Raw genomic sequence first — 18,429 nt, 5'->3', positions numbered from 1 at the left:
TGTAACCTTTGCTCTAGCGCTTATACATTAATTACTCGTTTCACGGGAGCACTTACCTGAACCGTATCCAGGTATTTGCCCTTTGGTCTGTAAATCTGAGAGACCCACATTCAAGGGATTGGGTACCATGCTGTCTATATGCGGCTTAGGCCCAACAGGGTGGGATGGTGAATGCTTCATACCAGGCTGCCTCTGCTGCTGCTGCTGGAGGGCACTCACCATACGAGCAATCTGCAAATGAAAGCAAAAAACCAGGCATGATACTGAAGCAACTCGAAAGAGATTCAAAGGACCATGCTCTCTGGCAAGTCCAGCGCTAGCACGCTTTATGCTTCACGTGATTGACAGAAGCAGTGCCCCACCTGTTGCTCCTGCTGTTGTCGCACAGCTTGAGATAACTTCCTCTGGCTCTGTAACAGCTGCTGCTGCTGCTGCTGCTGAAGGAGGAGCTGACATGCCTACAAGAGAAGTGGGGGGGAAGGGTGGAAATTCAGGGTTCTTCAAGTGAAATGCAACTGCCAGGAGCTGCTCAACTGCAAGTGCTTTACTCACAACGTACGTAAAGGTGAACTGTTTCTCATTCCTCACAATGAAATAAAATTACTAATGAAAGCTTTAGAAGAATAGTACATTTGTTAATAGTACATTTGTTAATTGTTTCTAACTTCACATCATGCAACAGTATTACTAGTACTATTGCTGATACTCTAAGTCTGAAGAAAATCAACAAACAACTGCTTTCTGTAATACAAAGACATTGCTGAGAATCATTACCATCCCACTGCAACATTCACAGTAATTACACAAGCCTGTCTGGATTACCCACTGACCCCTAACAGGACTATTTTCATGTACAACAAGCAGGGAATATTTGTACAAAAAATAACACAAGATCATTAGAAGGAAACAGAATTAGAACAAACGTAAAAAGAAAGCAGCAGACAATTTGTAAACCATCTGTCTCACAAGATTACTAGCTACTTACTAATTGAAACTGAGGAATCTGTGGAAGCTGGCTCAGCATGGCAATCTGTTGCGGAGAAAGCTGGGGCCCCATATTGAAAAGACCTGGATTCAAGCCACTGTTGGGGAACTGCTTGAGCATGGAGGCCGAAACCTGCACGAAAATCAATTACACATCCTCAAGAAATGCACCGCTACGAGACAAGATGATAGAGTGGGAATATTTGTATAAAGGAATAGGTAGGACACCGATCTTAAGTGGTGTTCTGGGAAAGACATTACAGATTTCTTAACACATCACATTTAAACGTACATAATCTATGGCTTGAGCAGAGTGAATTTTTCACTTGATTGACAATATACAATATTACATGTGCAGATGCAGACACACACACACACAAAAGTTCCTCCCCAAACCAATCAGTTGCTAGAGACTGCACTAGATTAAAATCCTGATATATACGCAGCTAACCAGTAATCACAGTACTGCATTATCACATTAAAAATGTACTGCTCGACAAGGGAAAAGAAAGGCATTCAGGCAGTCACTGTAGCAAAGAAACAGTGCCTCACAGAAAGAGTTAATCTCTGTGTATGCTGGATAAGCTATAGTAAAAGACAGGAGTAGGTGGAGAAGAATCCCCCCGTTTCTCCCTGCGTGTTTGAGAGTTACACAAGTAGAGTATTCGAGAGAAACTCCAAAAGTCTTCACCAAGTGCAAAGCAAAAGGTAAACTTGTGCAGTTGGAGAGCCTGAGGTCTTAAAGAGTTCTGCAAAGTAAATGCAACACGTAGCCCTTCATCAGGCCTCTTATTCAGGGGGACACGAAGCACAGGACAAAACTGCTCGAAAAAAAAATTAAGCCAACTGTCTCACTTCAGAGTAACTTTCAGCTTTCACACGAGTATTTTACTTGTAAATACTTTGCAAATGCCTATGTAAGACAAGATTTCTGAATCCACTCAGATTTAAGAATACTGGTAGTGAGCATTTACAACTGCCTCGGAATGAGAGAAAGAAGGCTAATCCTTCTGCAAAATTCAATCTCTGGATGAATTTTAAAATTCATGGTCCAAAGTCCTTAAGATTTTTTTATTTTTTTTTTTATCTATGCTGTTTATTTCTTAACATCAAGTCAAGACTAAGACATACGTATAAGTCTCCTCAGTGATGTGGTCTGGAGGCTGTAGCTTTTTTTTTTTTTTTTTTTTTTCCTCCTTTTCTTTTCTTTACAAGTAACCAGTTACTATAAATTCCTTACCTGGGGAGAAAGAAATTGGGGAGGCACTTGCGCCCGGATATTGGGGGAAGGATTTAGTGGCTGCACTGGTGTGTGCATGCCCCTCGATTGTGCTGTGCTGTTTCCAAACAAACCATGATTGCCACCCTATAAAATTAAAGCAGTAGTGAGAAGAGGAATTCTTCAGGATAATGGATTTCTATGCTATTAACTATGTATAAATAATGCGGCAAGTACTGACTTAAACAGAGTATCCTATGAATTGCTGAGATGCTTGCCCTCGCTCAGTAACATTCCACCTGCATTAAGACTGCTGCACTACGTTTTCAAGATGCAGGCTCTTTCTCCTCTACGCTGAGCAGTCATGTTCATCCGTGTATTTCAAAGCACATGACAAAGCTTGTGTTTGCTGTTTTGCATTTTACATGTTGGGAAATGGAAACTGTGAGTACAAACAACACGCTAAAAAAAAACATTCCACTAGCTTAGAAGTATGGTGAGACTGCGTCAACGAGAATTTTTGGCCACTGTTTTAGAAAAGTCAGGTACTTGGTCAGACTAGGTTGTCAAGGCATCTCTCCTAAGTCTATTACTTCCTCTGCAGGCCTTTCGCTAACATGTTAGAATTCAAAACTTCCATTAAAAATTTCCTTCAGTGTGAAAACTTCAGGATTCTGGATTGGGATTTTTTTTCCCTATTTTTGTAAACTTTCAAATGTGAAAGAATGTTTTTGTTTTTCCTCCTAGTCATTTTTTTTCCTAAGAATACTTGTTTCTTTTTTTTTTTTTTTTTTAATGAGAACTATTTACTGTTTTTTAAGGAACTTATGTAATAATAAACCCTACTGCACAAAAAAAAAAAAATTGAAGAAAATTCATAGTTGTGTTCCATTATTTTAGCCTCTGAGCAGACTGCCTTTTTCTAACATCTTCTGACAAAGAGCCACAGGAGATGTAACAGACAGTCTCCTACGCTTACAGTTGCGTGCTGTTGCTTCTAAAAGCTGAAGCTGATGTATTTCTCTCTGATACTCCAAAAGGTCCTCCCATGCCATGATCCTGTCCTTTCCTTTTCAAGACCTTCAGCAATTCCCATCTGCCCCCGTATACCAACAAGACCTCTTTGATCCATACCTGGTTCTGCCACATACCAGGGCTTCTAAACTGCCCATTTTCCAGCCCTCAGCCACCAGTATCTTCTTCTCCACGCCAACATCACTGCCCCCAACATAATTCACCTTTCTTTAAATTTGAGATCTTCCACGTCTTCTCCAAAACCCTTCCTTCCCTTACATGCCAGAATATTATACAATTTGCCTCCCTTCCACCGTAATACCGGGCATCCTTCACTATCTTTTTGCTCAAACACAATTCTCTCATTCTGCTTCTGTACTGGCAGCGTTATGGATTGCTCATTCACCTCCATCACATCTTATTGCCTTAAGAGAGCTTGCCTTTCAGAAGCAGCTCAGGGTGTCATTAAGCATGTAAGAGGATAGGATATATACGTATTGTTTGTCTAAGAGACAAAACGATTCAGAAAGGACTCACTGGATTCAACTACGTATTAAAGTTTTTGAGAGGTCTGCTGCTGCTGCTGCTACACTTTCAGCCTTCTCTAAAGCTCCGTGGAGCTCTGTACACTCAATTCGGGAACTTGCCTACAAATTTTGGACTTAATCTGATGTTCAACACTTATTGTGTCACACAGAAACAGAGAGACAACACAAAGAAACGCCATCATGTCAAGCATGTGCCTACATAAGCTAGTCCAGGTGTAATACTTTGGTTCTGTCCTTTCATTTCCTAGCATTCCTGCAGCATTTTCTCCTAGTATGGTGCAAAACATAAAAGCCAGGAATTATTCTCAACTACAGTTAACTACTTGCTTTCTTCCCCACCATTCCTCCATATACAGAATGAAAACATCACTACTTCAACCATTTTCCAAGGCTGCTAAATCAGTCCTTCCCATGGCCTGTGGGGAGGGGAGGAGGCATCAGGCAAACGCAAATTTTTCAAGGCACATTCCTGCATACGAGGTCACTGGGTTGGAGGCTGGAAAAAATTCAGTGTTGGGGGATGGTGGGGCAAACCACCAGCCTCTAACTAGATTTTAAAACATCAATTAGAATAGATAGCTCTCCATTAACTTCATGACTTCTGAAAAGCAGATCTGTCTGCTGCTGCACCGTGCTTCAGGAAGTAAGAGGCCAACAAAAGCAGAAGGAATACATTTTGATGACAGCAACCAAAGCGGATCGATTCTCAATGTCCAGGTATCGCTGAAATTTCCATTAACTGTATTTATTTGGTAGGAAAAGAAATGCAAGCAACCAGCTAACCGGGATTAAGCGCAGGTTGCAGCCATATAACAATGCATCTTATAAGGTGGCCTGCTTACTTGTCTAGCAGCGAAGTTTTGGGGACTGAGCCCTGAGCCGATTGCCCCAAGGCCGACGTTGGATAGTGTGGAACCAGAGGGAGACAGCTTGTAGCTGGGAGAAGGGGAGAAGGGAGAGCAGGGAGCCTCATCCCCAAGGCACCCATCTTGATTGGAGAAAGGCAAAGTCAGCTGAAGCAGCAGTTAGCCAACAGCAGGAGTTGGTTAGTGAAGCAACAGAACGCAAGAGGAGAGAAAGAGGGACGGTGAGTGACTAGAAGAAGCAAAGTTAATTTGTAATAGCAATTACAAGGACAACACTTCCAACTCAAATTATCATTTGACAATTCAGATTTTGGTCCAAGGAAATGCTCAATAAATCCCTAAAAAATCCTTTTTCTTTTTAAAAATATATTTTGAGTAAGAAGGTTCGCTTCCGACAGTGGCTATTACCACTACAGAAACAAATCTTGAATTAATTCCTAATGTTACCACACACCTGCAAACACCATCTATGTTCAGAAAGCATTAGCTCTACTCGTGGTATTTATTAAATGGGCCACCAGAGGGAGTTGACTAAACTGTTTTTGGCCTGTTATACCAAAATGGAGGAGTTTAAAAAAAAAAAATTCAGACACTAACACGCCTACAGAATTTTTAAACCTTTTCCATTTTACATGTGATAAACTGTATTTTAAAAAAATAATAACATTTTGAATCTATTGGACACTGTCCAATTCATAATGTGAAGCAATTAATATTTGATAACAACAGTGAAAGCTTCTACTTAAAATAGACAAGAATATGAAAGAAATGCTACCATAACATGTAACAGATGTCACAGAGAAACAGATGTCATACAGAAGCTCACAGTACATGGACATACAGCAAAAGGGGTTACAGAATTTAGAAAGGGTGTTTCCAATAAATCACAGACATGAAAGCAGGAAAAAATTTGGAAGACTGTGATTACTTATGTTTACTTTGATCTAAACTTTTTTTTTTTTTTACAGTAGATGATTGTAATCAGTAGCCATAAGAATCATTGTGATGAAACCTGTAATGAATTTCATTGCTACCAGTCATTCACCCTTCCAAGAAAAACAAAATAATTTCTTTCTCTCCATGTAAAGAGAAGTCTGTTCTAGAATAAAAAGCATTATTCTAATTAGATAATCTAGTTTGCCTGTGCATACCTGATACCTGTTTTATAAACACATTCATTCTACAAACGTAACTCCCTCACACCTTTTACTGTTGAGTTCATCCAAGGTTGTTGAATTTTTAGCACTTCCAGAGGAACAGGATAAAAACTGGGACCTCAAACACAGAGGCTGAATTTAATTTATCTAAAGATATTTCTCTCACCTTCTCAAAATAAGGCCCACTATCTGTAGTTCCCATGTCTTTGGAATTAGGTGGACGGAACCCAGATCGATCCTTTCTCATTATGTCATTAAAATCCCCGAGATTCATGGCTCGTTTATCTACCTCAAACTTCTTATCTGGGAGACCACCTGTAGAAAAAGGAGTAAAGGCAGCAAAATTAGTGACAATCTCTGTTGTCTTTCATGACAGCAGGTTCACAGATGAAGAAAACTTCTTTAAGATCAGATCTGTTGTATATATATGTCTTGTAAAAATTCAATTTGTCTTACCACTTAGCAAAGCACACAGTTCTTATTAAAAGATGATGAAAAAATAAAATAGGAAGTTTCATTTTTAATATGGAACAAGCCAATTTACTTTAAAGAATTTAACGTGAAGTATTTCTCACAATTTATGTACAGATATAAAGAATTTGATCATAATTCTCCTACAGTAACGTGGACTTCATTCTTGAACACCAGTAATCTTCTGACCTAGCATAACTTCCCTGCACCAGACAGCCAATCTCTCTCAGCTTGTATGTAATAATTCTACAGCCAATAACAGACTTTTCAAACAACTTCTTCAGTCTCCTGCCTTTGTTTAGTGAGTAATCTGGTGAAGCAAAAGGAAGAGATATTAACGAGAAAACCACCATACACAGTGGACAAGACACTTTCTTTAGAAGCAGATCATCAGCCAAGTCCTGACTGAAGGAAGTTTTCTACCTTACATACTGAGCTGCTGCCAAGGAACAATTTAATTTGTCATATTTTGCACTTAGATGAACAGTGTTACGTTGAAGTAGATAGAAAACATCTTAATTTCAAAATATGAGCAACATGGTACAAACAAGCTTTATTGGTATTTTTAGTTTTAAGTCATTGGGTTTGGGGGCACAGATGGCCTTTCTGGGAACAGTTGAAGAAACCTGTCAAAACTTACGCATCTTTCAACAAAGGAAGCTGGTGATGGACATGATATCCTACCACTGACAAAACATTTAAGTCTTTATCATATACAGAAGACAACTGATCACTCTGAGATCCTCAAAACACTTACCTCCTAAAAAAAAAAAAAAAAAAAAAAAAAAAGCTTTCAAAGCCAGTATCTCTTGTTAACATCCAACTGCAAACTGTTAATAACTATAGCTATGACATTGATGAAGACCTATGAATTCAATGACTAATTACATGGGTTTTTCTTTTTGGCACAGCTTTGAAAGTTGATCCAGTTTCCATCTTCTCAGATGCCTTCAACATCATCTATCACAAAAACACTGACATATCACCTCCATATCTTGGCTTGTAACTGGACTCACACTGACCTGGATGGGCTCGTGTGTTACTAACATATCCTATAAAGCTTGAACTGGCTCTGCAAACGCAGTCGCAAAATATCAGGTACATCTTAAATCCTGTCAATATCTACATCTAACCACCATGCACAATGCCAGCTAAGCACTACCGAAAGACTGCGTGCTTTAATTCTAGACAGGCAGCGCTGCCTATTGGTTACTTGAAAAGAAAATGAAAGGGAGACAGAGTTGCATCACTGATATGAAACTGGGTCAATGCCAACTCAAGATGACTTAGCAGTAGAAACACCCTTTTGTCTCTTCAGTTATCCTGATGATCCAATCAACTCCTCAAACATTACTGAATGATGCCATGCAACATGGCTCGTTAAATAATATGTAGGGCATTAAATAGCACCTTCAAAGGCTTCGAGCACGGATACGCCACTTAGTGCTGAGGCAGCTGCTTAAACTTCAGTATAAACAGGGCCTTGCTAAGAGATGATAGCATTCATTTATCTCAGTCACAGAAAATTCTAGTGCAACCTTGAAACCCATTGTGAGAATCTGTCTTTTGGACTCGCTAACAAAAGCTGTAAATAATGCAGGTGGCTGAAGACCAGCTTTACCTTAGACAGTACAAGATGACCATTAAAATCTGAAAAGTTCAGGTTTTATCCTCGGCAGTAAGCAATAGCACTTGTTTAAAGTGATTAAATGCAAAACCCTAAATCCTCTACGTGTAGTACATGTTAATAGTCCGATCATCTTTGTAAGAGAAGACATCGGTTCTTGGATTTTTTCTCCCAACTATTAAGAGCTGTAAGAAACATGGTGAAAACTCCAAAATGAAACGGGCTTGAAGGACCACATTATTCACACCCTAGTGAGGAAAAAAGCTGTGAAGTATATCTTCCCCCACCACACGCACACAGCTTAAAGGAAATTATTTGACTGAGTTCCATGCAAATAAATTTATATATATAGTGTGAACCTGTATACTGGGAAATAGAAGGCAGAAACTGCTGTTGAGCAAAGTTACCTACAGCTTTTGCAACAAGGGACTCAATGTGGTAAAAATACATACATCCACAGTGTGGTGAAAGTAATGCTAAAGAAAACCATTTGAAATATGTTTTCTGATTGACCACAAAAATTAAAACGTTTTAAAGATACTGGTTTTACATCTTTGCCATGAAGTTACATCATCCAAGATTACTCAGCATGCACATGTGCTTACACATTGAGGTGTTGCACCCAAGTGCCCTATCTGGTTAGGGCTTTGCGATGTATTTACAATAGACAACAGCACAGACTGCATTTGAATCAACAGAAATTAGAAAGGAATTTCCCAGTCCTCATGGAGGATGCGAGAATTCTGTCATCTGCAAAACCTGCAGCTAATCCATGAAAAAAAGACAAAGGTGGCTGTCAACATTTTATCTTTTCATTCCCTATTTAAGTGGTCCTGACGCACTACTTACTGTATTATCAAACTTCATGCCTCAGGACTTACATACTGGGAGAGATTTCAGTAGATAATTGTATCCTATTTTTAAAGTTCAACAAGCTATCTGTAGAAGAGATTTGATAAAAAAGAAGAGAAAGAAGATCTGCTTAAGGCGTTCTATTGATCCACCTCTTTTCTCTTAGGCAGTTTAGCACCCTGCAACCTAAGCAACACATTTTTCAAAAAGGAGACTGAGACCAACATAGTAAGAATTACTATGGCAATTACTATGACAACTGGACCTATTTTAGGATGCATGATAATCAGAGCCAAGTTGCTCTGCGCATACAAAAGCCAAAATTTTCTTTGATACGCGTGGTCTCCAAGCTCAGATTTAACAGAGATCAACGCGCATTTATCCATGGACTGGGAAAATATCATGTTGGAGTTCCCTGGCTAGTAAAGCCTGGTATATTGTAAACCTGACAGAAGTGGTTGAAGAACAAGCCTACTTTATAAGTAAGCCCAACTTTTCAGGTTTAGAAGGAGATAAAGGCTGAGCAAACAGCTTATACTTTTCAAAAGCGTGAGCCATAAGTAAAAAGGGAACTGCTAAGCAAAAAAGAAAGTAACAACAAAATATGTAGGAAGGTCTCGGTTACATTCTTACTCTTTGAAATGGAATACAAACTGTAACAGATTCCTGTACCAAGGATCAGGAATGTCCCCATTAATGGACACATTAAAGAACAGAAGTGTGACACATCAAGACAACGCACGTAACCTTTCTGCAGCAATTTCACAGGATGTGCTGAGCATCAGCTACCTTCCCTCACAAGGTCTGATGGCCTTTAAGATCCCTGAGGACAGAAAGTTCCAAAGATCCAAAAGTTTAATTTGGAGATGAAGAACCAGGAGAGCTATGATCAGCCCAAGCCAAGGCTACCATCCTCTTCATTTGTATATTCTTACATCTGTTCTTTAGCAGCAGCAGCTAAAGGCGGATGAGAACTGAACATTCTTATCTCTACCTAAGAGATCTTTAGAGAAGCACGATACAAACACAGCGTGCATGGTAAGAGGCTGTTTGAGGCTGAAGTGGAGAGAAAAATTTCTGCTACTTTCCCCAGATCTAGTTGTACTCTACAAAGGCAGGTTTTAACATTTCGTACGTCTCTTAACATCTCTTGGGATCCTTCACTGTTCAGAGGAAGAAAGCTATTTGTGAAAAAAGGAACTTCCCTTTAATCCTCTATAAGGCGTGATACAGCACAAAAATATACATTTTAAGACTGTAATAATTTTTAAGCTGAGAAACATTACAGCTATTCAGATTGCATCGGAATACTAAATTTGGAGTTGATATTCGACTTAAGCCTTGATTACTGCAATTCTACCTTGGGTAACAAAGAAGATTAAAGGATGTTCCAAATAACAGATTTTTTTTGTCTGAGAAAACCTCAGCTACATTAGCAGACATGATGCTACAACAGTTGCAGTTGAGGAATTATTATTAAACCTGTTGACAGCACTGGTGCAAAGAGACTTGACATCAGACCAGTTGTCTATGTTCTATGAACTATGTTCATTTGTTCATTGAGTAAAAGTTACTTAGCAATAATTTCCTTTCTTCCACAGCTCTATTTAGAGAAAGTAAGCCACGAACAAACCAGTCACCTGCACTGTGAATCCCCACCTCCCTGCACTAACTCGACAAATACTCATTTGAAATGCCAAAGAAACTGTCAAAATGTCTAGATTACACAACTACACAAAAAGTACACCCAGAAAAACTTGAGTGGCTCAAGTGGCTAGACTGGCCCTCCATGTCCCTGTTTGCAAGAGCTTATCAAACTATACAACTTCCAAAAGATAAAAATAAGCCTGCCTTAAAAAAAGAAAACCCAGCCCTCCCAAAACAAACAAACAAAAAAAACCCCACCAAAACAAAGCACAGAAAAGAGCATTCATTTTCTAAGAGTATCTGTAGTAGCTGTGATTCCTTTCCCTGAATAAAGGAAGCCTAGGGAAAGGAATATGTAACAGGTATTTATAAAAAGCTGAATTCTGTTCAGTGGAGAATATCAAGACCTCTCTGTATCAAAATAGTTGACTTGACAAGCTTCACGCTGATCTGGGCTGATGCTGATACCTTGAGAGGTCATTGTTTTTGAATGGATGGATGAAGACGCTAATACTTCTAGACCTGTAGCACAGTAAACACATTGCCACTGTTAGCAAGTGCCCAATAGGCTTTGTAGTCACTCTGCAAAGTCTCGGGAGTAAGATTTGTCAGGATTGCTTTCCCTGAACTTTCCATGAATGTCTGTGAACTTTCCTTGGCCTGTCTGGAGAAGTTGTAGCTGGAACAGACTTTTATTTTAAAACCAGGTGGGCTACTGCCTTATTCGTTATCAGACAACTAATATATTCAGAAAGAACACAGAACTTCTCCTATTTTACTTCCATAGGAAGACTGAATTAAGTTGGGTTTCATGTATGGTTAAGACAGGAAAAAAACTTAGCTGTGACTTAAGCTATTGCAAGGGATGATGAAAAGACTACATCTTGTTAAAGCATTAGTATTCTTTAAGGGCAAATTTTTGGGGCAGTCCGAGACAAAGTCTTTTCTTGTTGTATCAGAGCATACTAGGTATGCAAATTGCACTGCTACTCTTATTTAGGATAGTGTTTTCCCTACAGCCCATCCCACTTAAGCTGCGCAGTATTTGTGGTGAAGCTATCAAGAGTGAAAAATCTGGTTCTACTGAGCAGTAACTCATAATAACCTGAGGCAAGCAACTGAAGGACTCAGCAACAGATAAGTCTTTTACCTTGCATCACCTCCAGAGAACTATGCTAATCAGGATGTCCTACTGCCAAGAGATAAAGGAAAGGAGGACTCTCACTTTTTTGAAACAGTAACAATAAATATGAACTACATGGATCAAAACTGTCCTATAGGATGTCCCTTTCCCAAGCTGCAGCTGTGTTCTGTGCAGGTCTACATCCTCATCTTGCATTCCAGCATCAGCTGTGTAACTATTCAAAAAGCTTGCAAGCAAGATACCAGATGCTATCACTGCGTCCCTGTTTCATGAGGAGCACTAAAAAGTAAGGATTAAATCTTTCAAAGCACGCTATACAATCTACGTAAAAATACTATGCACGATGTCATATTCAAATGCATTTAAATTAAATGATACGCACCTACAGACAAGTCCATCTTACTGCCTGGAATGTCCTCAGTTTGACTCTGAAAGAAAAAAAAAACAAAAACCAAAAAACATTAATTTCTGACCTCTGTGAAATGTTGAGGATTTTTTCAGAAAGTAATCCCTGATGGCTAAAGGTAGAATTAAGGAAAAGCAGGTTTGCTCTAATTAGAGCTCCATCCTAAATTACTATTGAATATAACGATTCCTCACATCACCCTAGACACACCTCCCCCCAACCCTTCAACCCTGTGTGTGGCAAGTTTACTGAAATGAAACCAGACACATGAACACATGCTACAGACAGAGAAAGATGGACAGACAGCTGCTCTGTGAAATGAACCTCTGTCCTCATGTTCCAGTGGTCAAGGGATGAAATACTGAAGTAGCGGCCAAAATGATAGCTCATCCTCATGACCTGTCAAGTCATCAAATCTTGAAACACTCTGCCAAGTTACTCTCTAGCTGGCAGTCTAGGACAGCGTGTTCCCATAGCTTTCAGAAGCATCGGTGGCCTAGCAGACTGAATGTGAGCCTCAGAACCAGGCTTTACAAACTAATCCAAGCCATGTCAGTGACAGTCTGTGCAGCCCTTGGCTTGTCACAAAACCTCTACAGTGTCTTTTGCTAGCCTGCATTACATGCTGTTCCTGCATCACAGGATTACAGTTGGTGCAATGTTCTATAAAATGTTTGACAAACCGCTGTCAGAAATTGTTAAACACTTTTATATGCAAGTATTTTTATGGTACTGCTTTGCAGATCTGTCTTTTCTCTCTATGATATCCCATTTATTTATTCACATTTCCAATCCATCCGTAAGTACCATTTAATTCTGAGCTCTTTTTGTTCTAAAAAAGACCTTGCTGCACAGCCCTTAAATAAACATAACCAAGCTGTAACTCTCCTTTTCTGACAGGCGACTGAGATTCAGAAACCTGAAGAGCCTTGGACAAATGACAGGTATCTGACAATACAGTCGTGAGATGAGGCCTTTACCTTGACTGCTCTAAACAGCATGTTATAAAAAAGCCCACCGATTACTTGCAAGGAAACCGCAATTGTAGAACTACAGCTGTCATAAAGTAAAGAGTCTGTTGTTTTTTTTTCTTGTTGAGAAACCATTCTGACTAGCAAGGAAGTGCTGAATATCCAGCTATTATAGGCATTATGATCAACATGCCTACAAAGTAAATGCAGATAAATATGTAGTTACACGCTGTAAAATACCTGATCTTTTCACTTATTTAAAACAGTTTTTTTTAAAGAAAAGAAGTTGGGATTTATATTTAAAATAATTCACTTACTAGCAAGCCCATATTTGAAAACTGTTTGGATATAGGGTTCATCCATGAATCGCTATTTCCTCCTTTTAATGAGCACTAAAAAGAAATAAAAAGAAAAAACATGTAAGCATCTTTTCCATTTCTTAAATTGTTTTATCCCTGGGAGGCACAAGTGTTGAATGAAAATCCTGGTGTCACAGAAATTCATCTCCTAATACACTGCTTTAACTTTTTGCATGGTTGGAAACATTTAACAAAATACTTTTTTTTTTCTCTATTGAATTGTTCATTTTCAGGTATACTGAAGTAGATAAATGCTTGCTGTGTAGAATGCTTATCACACCTTCAGTTCCATTTTAGAACCTGGAAAGCTTTGTGAATGCTGTTTTTCTCTCCTGCTACGGTTTAATAGATTCTTTAATTCATCACATAGAGGTCTCTCCTTGGCTTTCTTCCCTTTAATACGGTTGCTATTACATGGGCACTGTGCAGACCTGGCTCTCAATCAGGCTTCACTACAATTTGCAGGTGATCAAAACCAAAACTGAACACAGGTCAGAAAAGATACTGATTTAAAAAAAAAAAAAAAAAAAAAGACAATTGGTTTGGTAGTTAAAATAAAAGACATTTAAGTGAAGAAAAAGCTCACAAGAATCATTTTTGCAAAAATAGAACTCCACTCTGTTGCCGCAAGAGTATTTCCACATCCTTGGAAAATGCTCTGCACTCACCTTTTGAGTCTGCCCTGCATAGCTGATCAGTAGACAAAGCACAGTCTTCTAATATTAATACAATAGCAAACATCATTGTACTAGAGAACTTTAACATGTATTTAACAAGCATTTCATTCCAGACCATAGCCACGCTCCTGCTTGAGACCAAAAGTCACCAGTAATAAACATAAAAGTCAGATCCAAACCCAACAGGCAGTAGAAGCAGGAGTGCATGTGCCAAAGGGGCTGTGGAATCTGAAGTTCAGCAGGCTGTGCAAGGAGAACAGCAGCAGCCTAACAGAAAGATGCGTCAACAAGAGAAGAGCAATAGCCTTGGGATACTTATTGCTCAGTTTCATTTAGTAATTCGTTTAGGCTATGCAGCCTACATACTGGAAGAATTTGACACCTGCTGGCAGATTTATTAGTCACAACAGGTGTTAACACATTAAAACAAATCCAGAAACCTCACATTCTTTACACTGCCTTAACAGGTACCTTTCTAGCTGAATTCTGCAATACCTTTTAAAAGAAGATCTGTTAGAAATGCTCTAACATATCAGTCATACTGCTTTCAGACAACACAGCAGTTATGAATCACTCAAGTGTTTTACCTTCATTTGTGTTTTCTTTCCTCCTTGCCCCCAGCTTGTTGAGTTGTGGGAGGAACTGCTTCCCTGAGAGCCTGCTGTGTTCCAGACTCCTCCCTCCTCCTCCTCTTCCCAGCTGGAGTGACGCGTTCCTGTCACCGGCCCATCACTCTCTCCCCAGCCATCTTGCATAGATTTAGAACCTTCAGAGAAGAAAGGAAAGCTCAAAAGCAAGTCCACGATGCCACGCAGCAGGTGATTTGACACTGCAAGATTAGCTGAGATTGTCAGAACCGCAAAAAGTCCCAAAAAAAGTGCACGCTAACAGCTGTAAAAGCTTGTGTATGAAACCCAAAATCCAAGAGATGTGGTGGCATGCTAGCCTGTCATATTTTGCAATTATTTCAAAGCAACATCAAATCCTTACAGAAAAAAAAAATCAAAGGGACTTCTTCCTTTAAGTAACTACAGCTGCATTTGGATTTCTTTAGAAGGCAACCTATTATTTTCTAGTGTAAATGAAAGACTCTGAGAACACACACACGCAAACACAAAGGGTGCTGAGGACTCTGGTTCAGGTGGTTTGAGAAAGATTTCCTCTCTTCCTGCCACTTAACATTTCCATCACACTGAACTCTTTCACAGAGGGTAGAAACAAACAACTTTAATGAGTAACAACTAAGCAGTATCTGAAGGGAAGACCCTGACGTTGCACTCTAGTATATATAACACCAAAACTAGTTGAATGTCCAAAAAACCCTCTACTTAAATTTCTGGTGTCAGCAATGTCACTAAAATGACTCATTAGCAGTTCTGTTTAAACAGAGATACCATTAGCAGAAAGCTACAACCTCTTCAAGACCAGGCTGAATGGGATTTTGAGCAACCTGGTCTAATGGTAGGTGTTCTTACCCATAGCAGGGGGTTGGAATCGGGTGTTTTTTAAGGTTCCTTCCAACCCAAACCATTCTATGATTCAGCATAACAATTCAGACTAAGGCCTTTCTGTCCCTCCCTGTTTTTTGTCTTTCTGTTACTCTTCAGTATCGGCTGTCAGTTACAATTTTAACCTCTACTGACAAGCCAACAAGAAGCCAAATCCTCATCTTGTCCACTGTCCAACTGCTCTCCTTCGTATGTAACTCCACATTCTGCGTGTTCCTTCCCCAGCACTCATCTTTAAAGATGAGCTCCATCACCATCACCTTTCTCTTCACTAATCTGGGGTTTGAGTGTGGAGGAGTAAGGATGCAGTAGAAATCTGAAACATAATTAATCTATCAAGGAGAACTTTATCCTGCTCAATTTAAGTACAGCAGCATTTCACTGTAGTTTAAGAGCTATCTTAATTTAAATTCCACCATGAACAACAGTTCAGCTACTTCACAGGAAAGGTAGCTGTTCAATGTTTATTCATTCATGTAGCAGAACTCAGGACTGCACAGCAGACATCCTGGTCCAAACACCAAAATCTACTTCTTGATCCTTTAATCATGCTACTTACACAGGAACGGCTACAAGCTTTAACTTATTTCCAGCCGCAGTGTTTAAATATAGCACTGTGATCCTGGTTTTAACCACATGACCAGAGAGTATTTTTCTGCTTTGGCAGCTCTCAGGTCTGAGATACTTGACCATGAATCTGGACAGTGGTGCAGAGATGACTGGTTGGTAGAGCTCCTGCTTTATTTTCTCCGTATGTTGAGTGAGGAGGCACGAATAGCTACAGTAGGCAAAGGAAGCTTTCAAGCTAAGGACAAAATAACGGTGTTACAGAAAAAGATGGATTTATTCCTACTTCTGTCAGAGAACTCCAATGCAATGCTGGTAAATTAAGTAAGAAATTTTTGAATAAGTGGGTAATAACATTTATTTAAGATCCTGAATGTGCAACACCAGGTCAGATGCAGCTATACCACCGCACAAGGGAACTAATACGGCCTGTGCAGTTACACAAAGACAGATAAACTCAAAAACCCCAATCCCTAGTTGCCCAAACAGGGATTTCAAAATCAAAATACATTTTTGCAAAATCTTCATGTCTCAATTCACCAAATGCAAAATGGGGATCACACCAATCACTCTCATGTAATTAAACTTGATTACTTGTTGGATAACTGGGTTCACAGTAGCAGTAATGATGCCACAGGAGGAAAAAAAACCACCACCACTACCCATTTTGGGCTTTGAATATTTCAGGTCCCGTGCAAAACCCACCTCCTTCTGATTGAAAATCATCAGGAAACATGTAAAACAATAGGGAAAATTAACTTTGCGGAGACTTTTGACTACATGACTTCTCAACCCCCTTTAGTTTTTATATCAAGTCTGTCATAATTTACAAACAACAACAAACTAAAATATATTCCACAAGGCAGTACCATACGGACACTCACATGACTTTAGTTGAGCTGAAACCTTCATAGCAGCTGCACGGACTCCTATCAATGGAATTGACAGTATTATGAATAATGACAGTGCTAATTTGCATCTGTGTTTGCCAGCATTGCAGAGGAATGGGATATTATGCCAGTGGCTTTCACCAGCAGTAATGGCACAATTCCCATCTTGACCTTTCCTCTCCAAAGTTAAGAACAGAATATTCTCTGCAAAGTATAACTGAGTGCTCGCTCTCCCAAGCTTGGCAATTTTTATTCCACCTCAGACTTCTTTTTTCTAGTCCAGACACTCTACCAAGAACATGCCCATTCCTGAGAGTCTCTCATTCCAGACTGAATTTTTTTTTGTTTGGTTGCGTGATTCTCACCTGTCCTACCTCCTCCTCACACAAGGAACATCTTTTCAGAACCTCTTCTGCTCATTCAATTTCATCTCACCTCATCTCCCACTTCCTTCTTTGGCTTTAAGCTCTCATTCTCTTTTCCAGCCATTGCTGGTCTTTATTTCCTCTCTTTACTTTCAACCATAAAACACAACTTTGCATGCTCTTTGTCCCAATTTCTTCTTCCAGCATATCCAATACATTAAATATCTCCCCTCAGCAATGCAGCTTCCTCCTTTATTCTGAATGGGTGCCAATAAGAAAGGAGTTGAGAGCGGTCACACAGGAGGAATGAGGTCTCAGAACTGGTGTCCTACCGCACCACAACCTCAAACAGCCACAACAGGGAAACTCCCTGTATTCTGCTCCTCCAGAGCTGGAAACAGCTTACTTACAAAGCAGAACACACATGCTATAGCTTAGGTTATGTCACATATGCAGACCAGTAAGGACAAGCAAGTGACCATTTATAGTCTTTAAAGACTATCTAAAGTATTAACAAATCCACAGAATTTTCAATGGATCACTAGTATCTCAGAGCCTCTTATTTTGGCTATTTTTATGTAGCTTTTTACAAATGAAAAAAGATACCCATCTAGAAAAAAAGCTAGCATCCTGGTAAGTGCCAAGTTTGTCTGGCAGGCACAAGCCGCACTACAGGCACCCAACGAAGGTTGCTATAACCGTTAATGGATTTTTCCAGTTTTGTTTCATAAATGGCCAAATTATTTAATTGGAGTGTGGGGAAGAGAGAATGACACAACAGAATACAGTCTGTACAGAACATTTCATTCCAAACGATCACACTTTGCAAAAGCAACTTGTAACTGGAAACAGTTTTACAGTTGGTATTATCACTGAAGTTCAGTAACAGTCATGTATTATTGCTATTTCCTAATAGGAGCTTCTTATCCAAAAGTCAGCTTATTTATTATGGCTCTAGTTATAACATTGGTATGTTGTATTGTCAGGCAGTTGCTTTTGTTTGCTCTTTTTTTTTTTCTCCTTAAAAACAGTGAAATAAATTAAAGTTCTACAAACAGCTTACATCAGGAATAATTTCCATGCAAATGAAACTCTCGATACAGTAAAACTCTAACTTGAAAGTATCCTTTTAAAAAGGTTATGTAGAAAACATTCAG

At 39.3% G+C, this 18,429-nt stretch overlaps 1 protein-coding gene across 15 annotated transcripts in view; it reads right to left on the bottom strand.

Annotated features, from left to right (window-relative positions):
* Positions 1–18,429, bottom strand: part of TNRC6B (trinucleotide repeat containing adaptor 6B) — a 127,259-nt gene that overhangs the window by 10,124 nt on the left and 98,706 nt on the right. For 11 of the 15 annotated variants that reach the window (XM_082769421.1, XM_082769420.1, XM_082769426.1 and 8 more), the window contains 9 exons: positions 16,902–16,946; positions 14,530–14,708; positions 13,224–13,298; positions 11,912–11,957; positions 5,955–6,103; positions 2,225–2,350; positions 986–1,117; positions 363–458; positions 57–231 (listed from right to left, as the gene is read on the bottom strand). In XM_082769421.1, coding sequence (XP_082625547.1) covers positions 57–231; positions 363–458; positions 986–1,117; positions 2,225–2,350; positions 5,955–6,103; positions 11,912–11,957; positions 13,224–13,298; positions 14,530–14,708; positions 16,902–16,946 — 1,023 coding nt within the window. The remainder of the gene's footprint in view (positions 1–56; positions 232–362; positions 459–985; positions 1,118–2,224; positions 2,351–5,954; positions 6,104–11,911; positions 11,958–13,223; positions 13,299–14,529; positions 14,709–16,901; positions 16,947–18,429) is intronic. The other 4 variants (XM_082769424.1, XM_082769425.1, XM_082769413.1 and 1 more) reach the window with 1 other exon arrangement.

This window comes from Aythya marila (assembly GCF_965140915.1).
Source record: "Aythya marila genome assembly, chromosome: 1".
Lineage (NCBI taxonomy): Eukaryota > Metazoa > Chordata > Aves > Anseriformes > Anatidae > Aythya > Aythya marila.
This window is presented reverse-complemented; position numbering and strand designations above follow the sequence as displayed.